At 46.3% G+C, this 12695-nt stretch overlaps 1 protein-coding gene across 1 annotated transcript; it reads left to right on the top strand.

Moving 5' to 3' along the window:
• Nucleotides 1-1138: 1138 nt before the first annotated feature.
• Nucleotides 1139-7928, top strand: LOC148092146 (GTPase IMAP family member 4-like). Its single transcript, XM_087821310.1, has 4 exons — nucleotides 1139-1183; nucleotides 3073-3144; nucleotides 4791-4854; nucleotides 6997-7928. The coding sequence occupies exons 1-4, from the start codon at nucleotides 1139-1141 to the stop codon at nucleotides 7926-7928; spliced, it is 1113 nt and encodes a 370-aa protein (XP_087677436.1).
• The last annotated feature ends 4767 nt before the right edge of the window (nucleotides 7929-12695 follow it).

The following is a 12695-nucleotide window of genomic DNA, read 5'->3' as shown; positions in this document are numbered from 1 at the left end:
CCTGGAGTGGAAGTTAGTATCCCCAAGGCAGGTGTTAGAGCTGGTTTGTTGGTTGTTTTTAAAAAATATATCTTTATTGATTTCAGAGAGAGGAAAGGAGAGGGAGAGAGAGAGAGACAGAAACATCAATGATGAGAGAGTTATTGATCGAGCCCGCAACCAGGCATGTGCCCTGACCAGGAATCGAACCTCAGCCTCTTGGATCCTAGGCTGATGCTCAACCACTGAACCACGCCCGGCCGGGCTGTTAGAGACCACACGGGTGGTTTAGAGACCACCCACTCTAACTCCCTCCTTTTACTGAAATAGAAGCATGATCCCAGGGAGTGTGGGGACTCCAGGGGTTGCCCATGTCCCTAAGGGCAGAGGAAACCTAGGCTGCAGTTTGCTGAATCCTTTCCATTGTTCAGCAGAGACGAGATGTGTCCCCAGTAAAGTGACACATGAGGTGAGGAGGGTGCTGTGGGGAGGAGGTGGGCTGCTCTGCAGGAACAGTGTATGTGAAACCCTCCTGCTAGCTTCCCTAGTCACAGGCTCCCTGCCAGTTCCCTGTCTGCAAGGAGTGTGGCCCCTCTTCCCTGCCCTGTGTTGATGCAGCTGTGATGTGATGGGAGTTTAGAGTCATGGGCCTGAGAGGAAACCGAGAAGAGGCCATGGTGTGCAGCGTTAGGAGGGAAGGCGTAGGTCAGACAGACTTAGAATTGGATCCCTGCTCCGTCCAGAACCTGTTAGCACCGTGACCTTGGGCAAGAGTCTCAACATTTTCCAGCCACATCAATATTCCTGCTTAAAAGGTTAGAAAGGTAAAATTAGCATTTTCGCAGGCTATTTGGGGGAGTAAATGAGATCATGTACAAAACATTAATCAGGGTGCTCGGTATAGAGTATTCAGTAGTCATTTTATTACACACAAAGAGAATAGTACAAGGAACTATGGGGGCCGGTTTGAGATTACTTCCAGGAGGTTTCCAACCAACATAAGCTTTTAAAAGAGCAGTCTCATCTATATTTATAAACAAATATAAAAAAATGGAGTGTCTTAGGCAATCAATGATTCTCAAGCTCTTTCTTCCTGTTAAAAAGCATCTTGATTTTCTAAAATTCTTCCTAAGTTGGGATTTAGAATCAGCAAATTGCCATGTCGCTGAACACCATCATCATCTCCTCCACAGAAGTGGAAGATGTCAGCTCTGAGTCTGGGCCTCAGCCCCTCACATGTTCACACCATGGAATGATTGCCAGGCCTATCTTCTCATAGCACACAAGTGGTTGCTGGATGGGGGGGCTGGGGAGGTGGCAGGGTAAGTGGGGTGGGCAGGGATTACTGTAGGGCATGAGGAAACCCATAGGCTCATAATCTTGTTTGTGGTGATGGTTTCACTGGTCTATACATATGCAAAAATTCAACCAATTCTTTGTTCTAATTACATACGGTATATTTTATGTCAAAAGTGCTTATTCATATCTTTTCCCCATTTTAAATTGGGTTATCTTGTCTTTTTATTAATGGATTGTAGGAATTCTTTGTATAATCTTCTCTTTGCCAGTCCTTTATCAAATATATTTACAAGTTCTTTATAAGATGTGTGAATTGCACTTTCTCCCAGTTCTTAGGCTGCTCTTATTTTTATTATTTCCTTATTGCTTAAGATATATTTGCTGATTATTTTTCATACTTTTGAATAATATATATCCCTTTTCATTTCCAAGGTAGTAATTTTATTTCTTTTATTATTTTTTTATTTCATTAAATTTCTTGAGGTGACATTCGTTAATAAAATTACATCGGTATCAACTGTACAATTCTATTATACATCATCTGTGTATTGTATTGTATGTTTACTAGCCAAAATCAGGTCTCCTTCCACCACCATATATTTAATCCTGTTTAACCTTTTCTATCTCTCCCTACAACCCCCTTTCCACCTGGTAACCACCATACTGTTGTCTGTGTCTATGAGTTTCTGTTTGTCGTTTGTCTTGTTCATTTGTTGCTTTCTGTTTTTATGTCCCACATACAAGTGCAATCATATGGCTCTTCTCCTTTGTCCATCGGGCTTATTTCACTTAGCGTGATACGCTCCAATGGCAATATTTCATGCTTTTTATAGCTGAGTAGATTGCATTATATATCCACCTAGCACCACACATAGATATTACAATATAATTGACTATATTCTCTATGCTGTACTTTGCATATTATGACTATTTTGTATCTACCCATCTGTACTTCTTAATCCCTTTACCTTTTTTCACCAAGGCCCCCAAACCTGCTCCCTTCTGGCAACCATTACTCTGTTATCTGAATCTAAAAGTCTGTTTCGGCTTTGTTTTGGTTTAATTTCTATTGTCATTTAGATTCCACATAATTGAAATCACAGGGTGTTTGTTTTCTCCTGACTGACTTATTTCACTGAGTATAAGACTCTCTAGGCCCATTCAAGCTGTCTCAAATGGTAAAATTTTCTTTTTTTTTATGGCCGAGTAATATTACACAGTATATTGGTACCAGAGTTTTTATCCGCTGGTCAATCGATGGGCACTTAGGTTGCTTCCGTATCTTGTCTACTATAACGTTGCAATGAACATAGGGGTGCACATAATGGCGATGGCACCTACTGAAATGGGGACAGAGTCATTTATATGATCTGGAGGCAGGACAGGCTGGGGCTGGGGGAGGTCAAGGGTTACATTTTGGCCCAGTTCTGTTTGAGATGCCCACAACTTGCCCAGTGGAGATGCTGGATGGGATATAAAAGTTCAGAATTCCAAGGAAGGTCTAGGCTACAGAGGACTTACAAAGGGCATTCAAAGCAATAGTTCCCTGAATGAAGGGGGGAAGGGTGCCTAGTACCAGAGCTGAGGAAGCACTTGAAACATTCATATTTGTGTGGAAAAAAACAACACTCGAGAATGAAACTGACAATGGGGAGTTGAGGAGAAGTGCTGGGAAATAGGGGAGGTGAAATCAAGTAGCAAGTTTATAGGAAAGAAGGAACTGTTGGCTGCATGAGGGTTTAATTTCAAATTACTCTCCCTTTCCCTCAAACGAGTTATGTTTCTTATCTACAGGAATTCAAACTACAATGGCAGCTGAATCCCACAGTACCAGTGTCAACGTCAGTGAATCCAATACCAGCTATGGTGAGAGAGACTCAGGCTCCCCAGGCCAGGCTGAATACTGGGGACCTGGCAGGGAGTTCTTCTGTCCTGCCTCTCAGTTCCCATCTGAGCAACAACAAAGTATTTCCAACTCCATTTCTTACTTTCTTGTCATTGACTTGTCTCTTTCTTTACTCTCAATCTTCTGCACTGTCTCCTTACTGTTAGAGTTTAGCCAATGTGGTCTGTGAAAGAATTCACACCTGAAAAAAGAGATAGATGCGGGGAGGGAGTTTATTTTACTTTCCTGCCCCTGAAGGAGGGAAAGGGCTAATGCATGCTAATCAATACAAGGGCAAAAAATAAAGGGTGGCCTAGGGTTTTAAGCAGGTACTGTTGCTAGGTGACAAGGAAAGGAGGGGTTTGGGTTGCCTTGAAGTTGGGCAGATACTAGGGAGGTTTTCTTGAAAAGTGCTTTGTTTGCTTTCCAGGCCACAGTCTGTCAGGTACCCTAGGAAGGTGTCCCATCAGTATTTTACCTAGGCCTATAAAACATGCTCAGAGCAAAAGTTATGAAGAGTGTAAAAGAAGCCTGTTGAATGGGGGGGGCAGGGGGGGCTTTATAACTCAGACTCCGTGGTGTGAATTATCCCTGAGCTGTGGAAACAGAAGGGAGGGGGGGATGCAAGAATGTAGCCTTGAGAGTAGCTTATCTTGTCTGTGGTTTGAACAGAAGGGCTGTTTGAATCAGCGGAGCCAACAATCTTGGGGTTTAATTACCAGGTGCTTCTCATCATTGTGGAAGGCCACTGCAAAGAAAAAGAGAGGCTTTTTTTCCTTCTATCATTACACTCATGATGTAGAGTAACCTCTGAGAGGAAGAGAGGTTAAAGTGTCCCGACTGAGCCCAAACTGCCAAGGTTTCTGATTTCCTACTTCCTACAATGTGGACACAGCAGAAGGGCCAGCTGTAGCCTCTCTGGGTGTTTCTCTGCCCCTCTCTTCAGCCTGACAGAGGACTGGGAAGGAGGAACGTGAGAGGAATTGAGTCTTTATTCAGGTCCTTCATTTCCCTGCTCAGGTGGCCTCACTATGACCAACAAAGTCAACAGACTGGCTCACTCAGTCTCTCACATAACCCTTCTTTTCGCTTATCTCTAGAAATCTACAATATCAGTTTAACTTTTGCTGGTTTGGCACCACACCCCACCAAATCACAATTTAGTCACCTAACACCTAAGCCATTTCTTTGGCTCTGGATTTGGCAGGTCACTGGGCAGTTCTTGGGTCTGGGCCAACTGGGTTCATCTCAGCCAGATTCATTCATGCACAGGTGGTTATCTGGGGGTCCAGCACACAACTGGATAATCTTTTTATTTTATTAAATTCGTTGGGGTGACCCTGATTAATAATATTGTATAAGTTTCAGGTGTACAATTCTATAATACATCATCTATGTGTTACACTGTACAAAGCCTTGTCTCCTTCCATCAACATATATTTCACCACCTTTACCCTCTCCAACCTCCTCACAACCCCTTTCACTGTGGTCACCACCATATTGATGCCTATGACTATGAGTTTGTTTATTGTTTTGTTTATTTCCTTGTTGCTTTCTATTTTATACCCCATATGTGATTGAAATCATATGGTTCTTGACCTTTTGTCATCTGACTTCTTTCATTTAGCATGATACTTTCAAGATCCAGCAAAAGGACAATTTTGAATTGGATAGCCCCACGGCCATGTCTGGTAGTTAGCAGGCTCTTGGGCAGGACAGGGTGACAGGGATAAAGGGGCTTTGTGTCCCTCATCAAGCAGGCTAGTCCCAGCCTCTTCATAAAGCAGTTACAGGGTTCTGAAGAGCAGAATACAGCAAGCCACACAGAGCATGAGCACTTTCAGAGTCTACTTGCATCATGCTTCCACTGCCCTGTTGTCCAGAGCAAGTCATAAGGCCCACCCAGCTGCAAGGGGCAGAGAAACAGACTTAGCACCTTGTGGGAGGAGGTACAGAAACACATCCCAAAGAGGCATGTGCACAGAGATGGGAAGAATTGATGGCCAAATCTCCAATCTGTCAGGAAGACTTCCGTATTCTGTTAGCATTGGGAATTGTGGCAGTGTTGGAGCTGGCCTTTGGTGAATTTTCATTTCACCTCCCGTGATTTTCCTACTCCTTCCCTAATTGTAACTAATGCCCTAAGATATCTTTAGGTTGGAGTCTTCCATTGTGAAGCTAACTAAATAATAATCTGAACTTTTACCTGCAGTTTCCCTTAATCTTAGCCATCCTGTAGCCAGTGCTCTCAGCTTCTAGAAATTTACTTCTCTCATCCCAGGATTCTGCTTTTCAAATGTGCAAACTCAGCCTTAGGAATGGTTTTTCTCATCCCTGGATTAGGAACAGATTCACCATAAAATAGGTGGGAGATGGGGAATAACTACTGATTTTATGGAAACCAGAGAGGGAGGTTCTGCTAAATCTCTCTTCTGTTTGATGTTTTAAAAATCATTCCAATTTACAGAATAGAAGAGGGCATGATGGAACTAGAGGTCAGTTAGGGGACTGCTGAGGCATGGGTGGTGATGGTAGCTTTGGTTACTAGGATGGTCTTCAAAATGGAGAGAAGTGGTCAGATTTGTGGATGGAGCCAGGAGAACTTGCCCATGGGTGGGATCTGGAAAGTAAGGGGAAGACAGGAATCAAGGGAGAATGGTGATGATATCTCTGAATAATAAAATGGAGTTTATAATCATGTCTGCAGTATTGTCAGGGTGGTGGTGTTTGCATCGACTGAAAGCAGAGACAGATGGTGGTCATACAGGACTCCTCCTGCAGGAATCAGTCTTTGTCAAGGGCTGTGCTGACAGGCTCTTCCTTCTGGGAGAAACAGGCCCTCAGATGTGGTTGTCAGTTGTCTTCCATGGTCCCAGTCTGTGCCTCACAAATCCTGAAGACTTTAGCTTCATAGACACATTAGAGATAAGCAGAAAATTACTGAATAGAAACAGGGAAGGAGCTATTTAGATGATTTGGTGTTAACTTAAGACACAGTTACCTTTGAAACATCAGTCAGGTGATAGGCTCTGCTGTTTTGTTCTTAACTTCCCATTGTCCTAGGAAGTGGACATGCCTATCCAAGGAACACTAAGAAAGTGTAACTCTACTGATGCTACTCTGCATGAGTTATTATTATTATTGATGTTGTTGTTGATTTATCAAGGGGTTTTATAGTAACCCCAGGGATCTGGTAATACTGGCTATACCTCTTCAACATATTAACTTAAAATAGGAAAACTTCATTCGATTTCTATGATAAGGTGGTAACTTTAAATGTATTTTGTTTCCCATGGGTCAGAATTCCTGAGGAGATGGCTGTACATGAAATTTAAAGGAACACTTTGTCTTTCTGCCTGTGTGCCCCTTCCTCCCCTCCAAGGGTGAGATGGCTTGAATCACCGCCTACCTGGCTTCTTAATGGGGAGAAAAATCTTCCATTTTGAATATAAATTGGGGGAGGGGGGTCTTCCACTGTGATGCCCTGAAGTCAGACTTTGTGTTACTTCGGTCATTAGTTTATAAAGAACAGGCACCAGCAGGGGTTCAGTTTTCTCACTTGAAGCATTTTGCGCCCTAATCTGGGGGCTCTTAGTTTCCAGAGGTCAGAGTGAGCAGCCCAAGGGACTCCTGAGAAGTGCCCAGCATTACCTGAGTCCTGCAGGAGAGAGGCCAGGCCCAGGGGTTCTACAGACCTCCTATGAGTGCAGAGGTTGCTCATGGGATAGGGCCCGAGTGGGCAATAGAGAAGGGCAATGAGGGGCGGGGAACTTAAAGAGGAAAGGGTTGGAGGTCAGTCCTAACCCTGTGACTTTTGTTTATTGATGTCCCAGGGCTTGGAAACCAACACCCTAGAGATTCACAACTGAGACTTGTCTTAGTGGGTAAGACTGGAGCAGGAAAAAGTGCCACAGGGAACAGCATCCTTGGAAAGAAAGCGTTTTATTCCAGCATTGCAGCAAAATCCATCACCAAGGTCTGTGAGAAAGGGAGCAGCATGTGGAATGAGAGTGAAATTGTCGTAGTGGACACACCTGGCATTTTCGACACCGAGACACCGGATGCTCACACAGAAAAGGAGATTATTAATTGCATCATCCTGACCTCCCCGGGGCCTCATGCTGTGATCATGGTGGTTCCCCTGGGCCGGCACACAAAGGAAGAGAAACAGGCCATTGAGAAGGTACTGACAATGTTTGGACCCAAAGCCAGGCAATACATGATTCTCTTATTCACCCGGAAAGATGACTTGGATGGCATGAAGTTCGAAGATTACTTAAAGGAAGCTCCAGAAGGCATTCAGGATCTGATGAAGAAGTTCAGGGATCGCCACTGTGTGTTCAACAATAAGGCGACAGGGGCTGAGCAGGAGGCTCAGAGGGCGCAGCTGCTGGACCTGGTCCAGCGCATGGTGAAGGAGAACCAGGGGGGATTCTACACTAATAAGATGTACCAAAGGGCTGAGGAGGAGATTCAGAAACAGATCCAAGTGATAGAAGAACAATACAGAGCAGAGCTGGAGACAGCGCAGAGTAAGTTAAGGGCTGAGTATGAGGAGAAAATCAGGAAACTAGAGGACAAAGTCGAGAAGGAAAAGAGAAGGGCAGAAATGGAGAGGGAATTGGCAGACAGGAAGAAAGACTATGCTAGAAAGCAACAAAATGCCAGAGCTGAAGTTGAGAAGGAGAACAAGATAATTGAGAATATCCTGAAAATTTTGCAATATGCTGGCTTCATTCTTCTAAGCATATTCAAATCACTTTAAGCTTAATTTTTAAAAATGTCTATATTTCTTGCAAATTTTCATGTGTCCCTGCCCTGTATAACTCATTTCTAATGTCAGAGCTCTCTGTTTCTGTCTCTCAGGCTCTCAGAACTAGGGAGTTAAGTCAAGTTCCCTGTTGGCAGTAGGTAGCGGTTTGGTTGACTGACGAGGGAAGGGACACATTCCCAATTTCTAAAAGTCCAAAGCAGAAAGTACGGATGCTCCCTATCTTCTGAACACTTTCTCAGACGCACAGAGAAAAGGAATGCAGGAACCAAGAACCATGACCCCAAGCTTTCTCTGTGTCTTCCCAGTACCTGTTTCTCCTCTGGATTCTGTCTAGATTGGCAGATAAGCTCCTCCTGTGGCTTCTACTCCTCATTGTTGCCTTTAGGACCATGCTGCTCATTTTACCCATGTGGTCAGAGAAGTCAGTTCTTTGCCTTAGATAATCTATAGCTAGAGAGGCTTACCGAATTCTTCCTGGATGAACGCAAATTCATTGAATTACATTTTTATGGAAGGACTAAAATTGTTCCCTGTCATCTGCCCACTGAAGAACAAAGAATTGTCTGGAAAACAGATCTCTCAGAACCCAACTAAGTGAAATGCCAGGAAGAGCCAGGAACAGAGATTCAACAGACAAGAGAACCATGTTTGGTATATTCAGATGTTCCTGTAGAAGGTGCTTGACCAACCTCAACATAACCACTTAGCTGAAGAACTAGTTCTCTCCTTTTCATGGGAAACGAGCTGTTGCCACCGCACCTCCATCACCTCACACCTTGATTACTTACTGCTGGGGGGTCATCCCCACACTGCTGCCCCGCCCACTTGAATTGTTTGCTTATTTTTGCTGTAATAAAACTTTTCTATTCTCTCATATTTGTGCAGAAGTGGAATTTCTTTTATCTTGGGAAATACCACTAATACTTCTAAGAGCACAGGGATGAATTTCACTTTTTGGTAGAATGTCAAGATGATTTCCAAGCTTGGCTTGGTCTACCCCTAAGACATCTTCCAGTCATTTCCCCTGAATGTTTGAACCCTGTTCTTGTCTTCTCTGTGCACATTCTCCTTGGATTCATTCATCACGTGCTGATAAAAGTTATCTGTAACCAAGTTTTCTGAGACCTTTTGTGGGTTTTTTTGGGGAAAATGCCTTTAATATGTGAATAAAGAGTTGAAGTCTATCCCTTTTCTACCGGGTCCTCCTACCATAATAAGTTTTAGGATTTCCAAAACCACATGTCCATGTTCTACCAGTGTGTCCTGGTGGTCACATGCTACTGTCCTTGCTCTGCCATTTTGAAATTGGCTTCTCCATGCCTCACCCCGTTTTGCCCCAAATAGGACATATACCTCTCCCTTACTTCCCCAAACACACATTAGTTGAGCTTTTACATAGAATGAAAGTCAGCAAACGTTCAGGAATAAGAGAAGTATCACAGAAAGTTCATGATTCTTACGTGAATCATGAGAGCTGTGCTATCCATTTGTCTCCCAGGGCAGAAGGCAGACAGAAGGTCTTTGATTAATACCATGCATTGTGATCAATACAATAGAAGGATGAGCCATGTTCCCTTCTCTGAAGAGTGTTGGGGATTCATGCTATGCATCCCTTCCATAACAGTCAGTGATGGTTTGAACCTGATGGAAGATTTTATCCCGGACACTGAGAATCTAGAGAAAGTAAAACGAAGTCCCCTTTGAGACTGGCTTCCTTCACTTAGTATAATGACTGAGAATCACACAAGTTGCTTGTATCAATAGCTGGACTCTTTTGCTGATGTGTAAGTCGTATTCCACCTTATGGATGTACCACAGTTTCTGTATCACTTCCTTTTTTATTTCCTCTTATGCCCCTAATTGACTCCTCTTGCCTAATTGCTCTGATGTATGCCCGTGCCTCAAGCTCATAGGTATTTTTCTCTTGTTATCTCCTTGGTTTAGCTGTAGAATGAAAAAAAGTTGATACTTATATGAAACTTTGGGTTAGGAGACTGTCGCCAAGGCCGAGCCCCGGGCAAGTGGGAGGAGCTCCCCAAGAGGACCTTTCAGCGGCAGTCGAGGCTCACGGAGCACCTCGGGGTGCACACCAAGGGGTGTGCAGCCGGAGTGTGCAAAGTGCAGCCGGACCTTCCGCCGACACTCTCACCTCTCCGAGCACGAGCCTTCCCAGCGCCCCGGCTGCGGCAGGGGCGCCCTCTGGAAGGCCTCCGAGGGGGTGCACCAGCGCGGGCACCAGGCCCAGAGGCCCTTCGCCTGCGCCCCGTGGCGCCAGCTCGCCGAGCGCGGGAGAACCCACGGCGGCGGGAGGCCCTGCCGGTGCCCCGAGTGCGACAAGAGTCTCTCGGCTCAAAGGGAATTTGAAAAGCCACTTGCTCCAATCCCTCGTGTCGAGCGGCAAAAGCTTCAGGGCGTACATCAATGCTCTGTCTTTGTAGCACGACGTGAGGTCCCAGACTACCCGAATCCATCAGCTGGGATTAAGGGCGCTCCAGGAATCATAGTGTCTAAACAGAAAGGAGAGGTGCCACCTCTGTCTGGTATGTTCCCGTAGGTGTTAGTCTCTCGGTGAGTCTGTGGTTCCTTTGCGCCACGGGAAAGACCCTGTCCTCTAACCTGCGCTCAAGTGCGTGGGCTGGACGTCCGTGCAGGTTCGCGCTCCTCGGGCGGCTCCCGCAGGCGGCGTTCGCTCCTCCCGGCCGCTGGGGGCGCTGTGGCGGGTGAAGCGTCGGCCGGCCGCGAGTCCCAGCGTGCACTGCGCCAGGGCTGGGCCTGCGCGTCGGGGCGAAGCCGCGAAGGGTCATGGCCGAGCTAGTTCCGGCAAAAGGGGCGCCCCCTACCCCCGCGCGGACGCCCAGGGTCGGGGCGGGTCTTCTGTTCCGGGTTTGGGGGGCGGGTGGGGTGGCGCGAGGCTCTGAGGGCGGGTTCGGCCGGGGCCTGACAGCCGAGCGCGCGCCGGTCCCAGGCTGGGGGCTCGGGGGGCTCGGGGGCGCCGGGGGCGGGCTCGGGGAGGCCCGGGGCGGCGAGCGGGCCGCAGCTGCGCCAGCTTCCGAGGCTGGACTGAGACGGAGCGTTTTCGAAGGTTGAGGAGCCTGCGCGGCGCGGCGGCCGCAGGGTTGCGGCGTCGGGGCGGAGGGAGGAGGCGGCGGGCGCGCCCGGCGGAGAGACCCGCGCGGCGTCGCGTTAGCGGTCGGTGGAGACCGCGGTTCAGAGGGGTGGCCGTTGTGTTTACTGCGTTTCTCTTCGTGCGCTTTCACGTTGAGCGTTTCCGCTGCCTCCGAAACAACGAGGTCCTTAGGCCATTGGTCTGAAAGCGCCCTCAACCGTCTCCAGGAAAGATGTAGTTCCGGGGTTAAAGGTGGAAGAGACGGGGCGCATGCGCAGAGGGAGTGACGAGTAGACGGGGGACGCGCCGGCCCCACCGACGGGAAGACTGAGCGGCAGGGGCGATGCTCTTCTTCCAAGTTCAGGTGTGAGTTTTAACTGCGGTTTCACCAAAACGGCGGCGAGGTTTCTAGGGATTTAGATGAACAGAGTCTGAATTTCATTTGGAAAAAGGTGAAACGTGATTCTTAAAAAAAAAAGCAAAGGAGGAGGAATTAGCCCAGAAGGTAGTCGGATTTACTCTACATCTGTAGGATTCATACTGTGCTGTTTTGTGTGGAGAGAGACAGACACAGAGCGGTGGGAACCGGAAGAGCACCGGAAGCGAACTGTAAGGGATTGAGCGTCTCCCTACCCCCCGCCCCGCCCCCCGCCAATTCAAGCCTCTCCTGGGACCTCAGACGGTGACCCTGCTTAGAAAGGAGGGTGTTTGCAGATGTAACAGGATGAGATCATTCTGCAGTGGGGTCGGTTCTCAGGCCAGCATGACTTTATAAGAAGAGACGCAGGGACCAGACACACCGGGGGGAAGGCCATGCGCCGGCAGAGAGGGGAGCGATGCAGCCCTAAGCCAACCTGCACCAAGGATGCACAGCCACCACCGCAAACGAGGGGAAAGGCCAGGAACAGAGCCTTCCTTAGAGCCTGCAGACAGAGCATGGCCCTGCTGACACCCTAGTTTCAGGCTAGCCCCCAGAACTGAGAGAGAATAAGTTTTCATTGTTTTAAGCCATCCAGCTGGTGGTACTTTGTTACAGCAGCCCTAGGAAACTAATACAGAGACCTTCAAAAGCAGTGCTTGGGAACAGTTGACTTTTCCATTTGGGAAAAAAGAAAAATTGAGGTAATCACTACTATATACCATTTAAAAAATTAACATTCGGTGTAAATTAAAAATATAAATGTAAAAAGTGAAACTACAACCTTTTGGAAGAAAATGTGGAATATCTTTGTAACCTCAGTGTAGAAGAAGATTTCTTAAAACACAGACAGCAAAATAACCTAAGAAAAGATTGCTATATTTACATCACAATAAAAAATTTATGTATAAGACAGCATAAGTAAAATTAAAAGATTTAGGCACACTAGGAGAAAGCATTTGCAACCTAATGTAGTCAACAATGTACAGATTATATAAACAAATCCTAAAAATGGAAGAACAGGTGACCCAGTAAAAATACGGGCAAAGGATATGCACAGGCAATTCGCAGAACTGAAAGCAGTGAGTGGGCAATGGTTAAAAGAATGGGTAAAAAATTGTGACATTCAGACAGTGAAACTCTGTACAAATAGAAAGTAAATCAGTTCTCTAAATATCCACAGAGCTCAGAATATTGAATGAAAAATACAAGTTGCAGTATCATAAAGCATTTT

The sequence above is a fragment of the Miniopterus natalensis genome, chromosome 10 (assembly GCF_054644295.1).
Source record: "Miniopterus natalensis isolate mMinNat1 chromosome 10, mMinNat1.hap1, whole genome shotgun sequence".
Lineage (NCBI taxonomy): Eukaryota > Metazoa > Chordata > Mammalia > Chiroptera > Miniopteridae > Miniopterus > Miniopterus natalensis.
This window is presented reverse-complemented; position numbering and strand designations above follow the sequence as displayed.

Coding starts and splice junctions, on each gene's coding strand:
- LOC148092146 (XM_087821310.1), top strand. CDS start 1,139: ATGTCGCTGAACACCATCATCATCTCCTCCACAGAAGTGGAAGAT. Junction 3,145..4,790: donor TGAATCCAATACCAGCTATG/GTGAGAGAGACT, acceptor TCTTTCATTTAG/CATGATACTTTCAAGATCCA. Junction 4,855..6,996: donor TAGCCCCACGGCCATGTCTG/GTAGTTAGCAGG, acceptor TTGATGTCCCAG/GGCTTGGAAACCAACACCCT.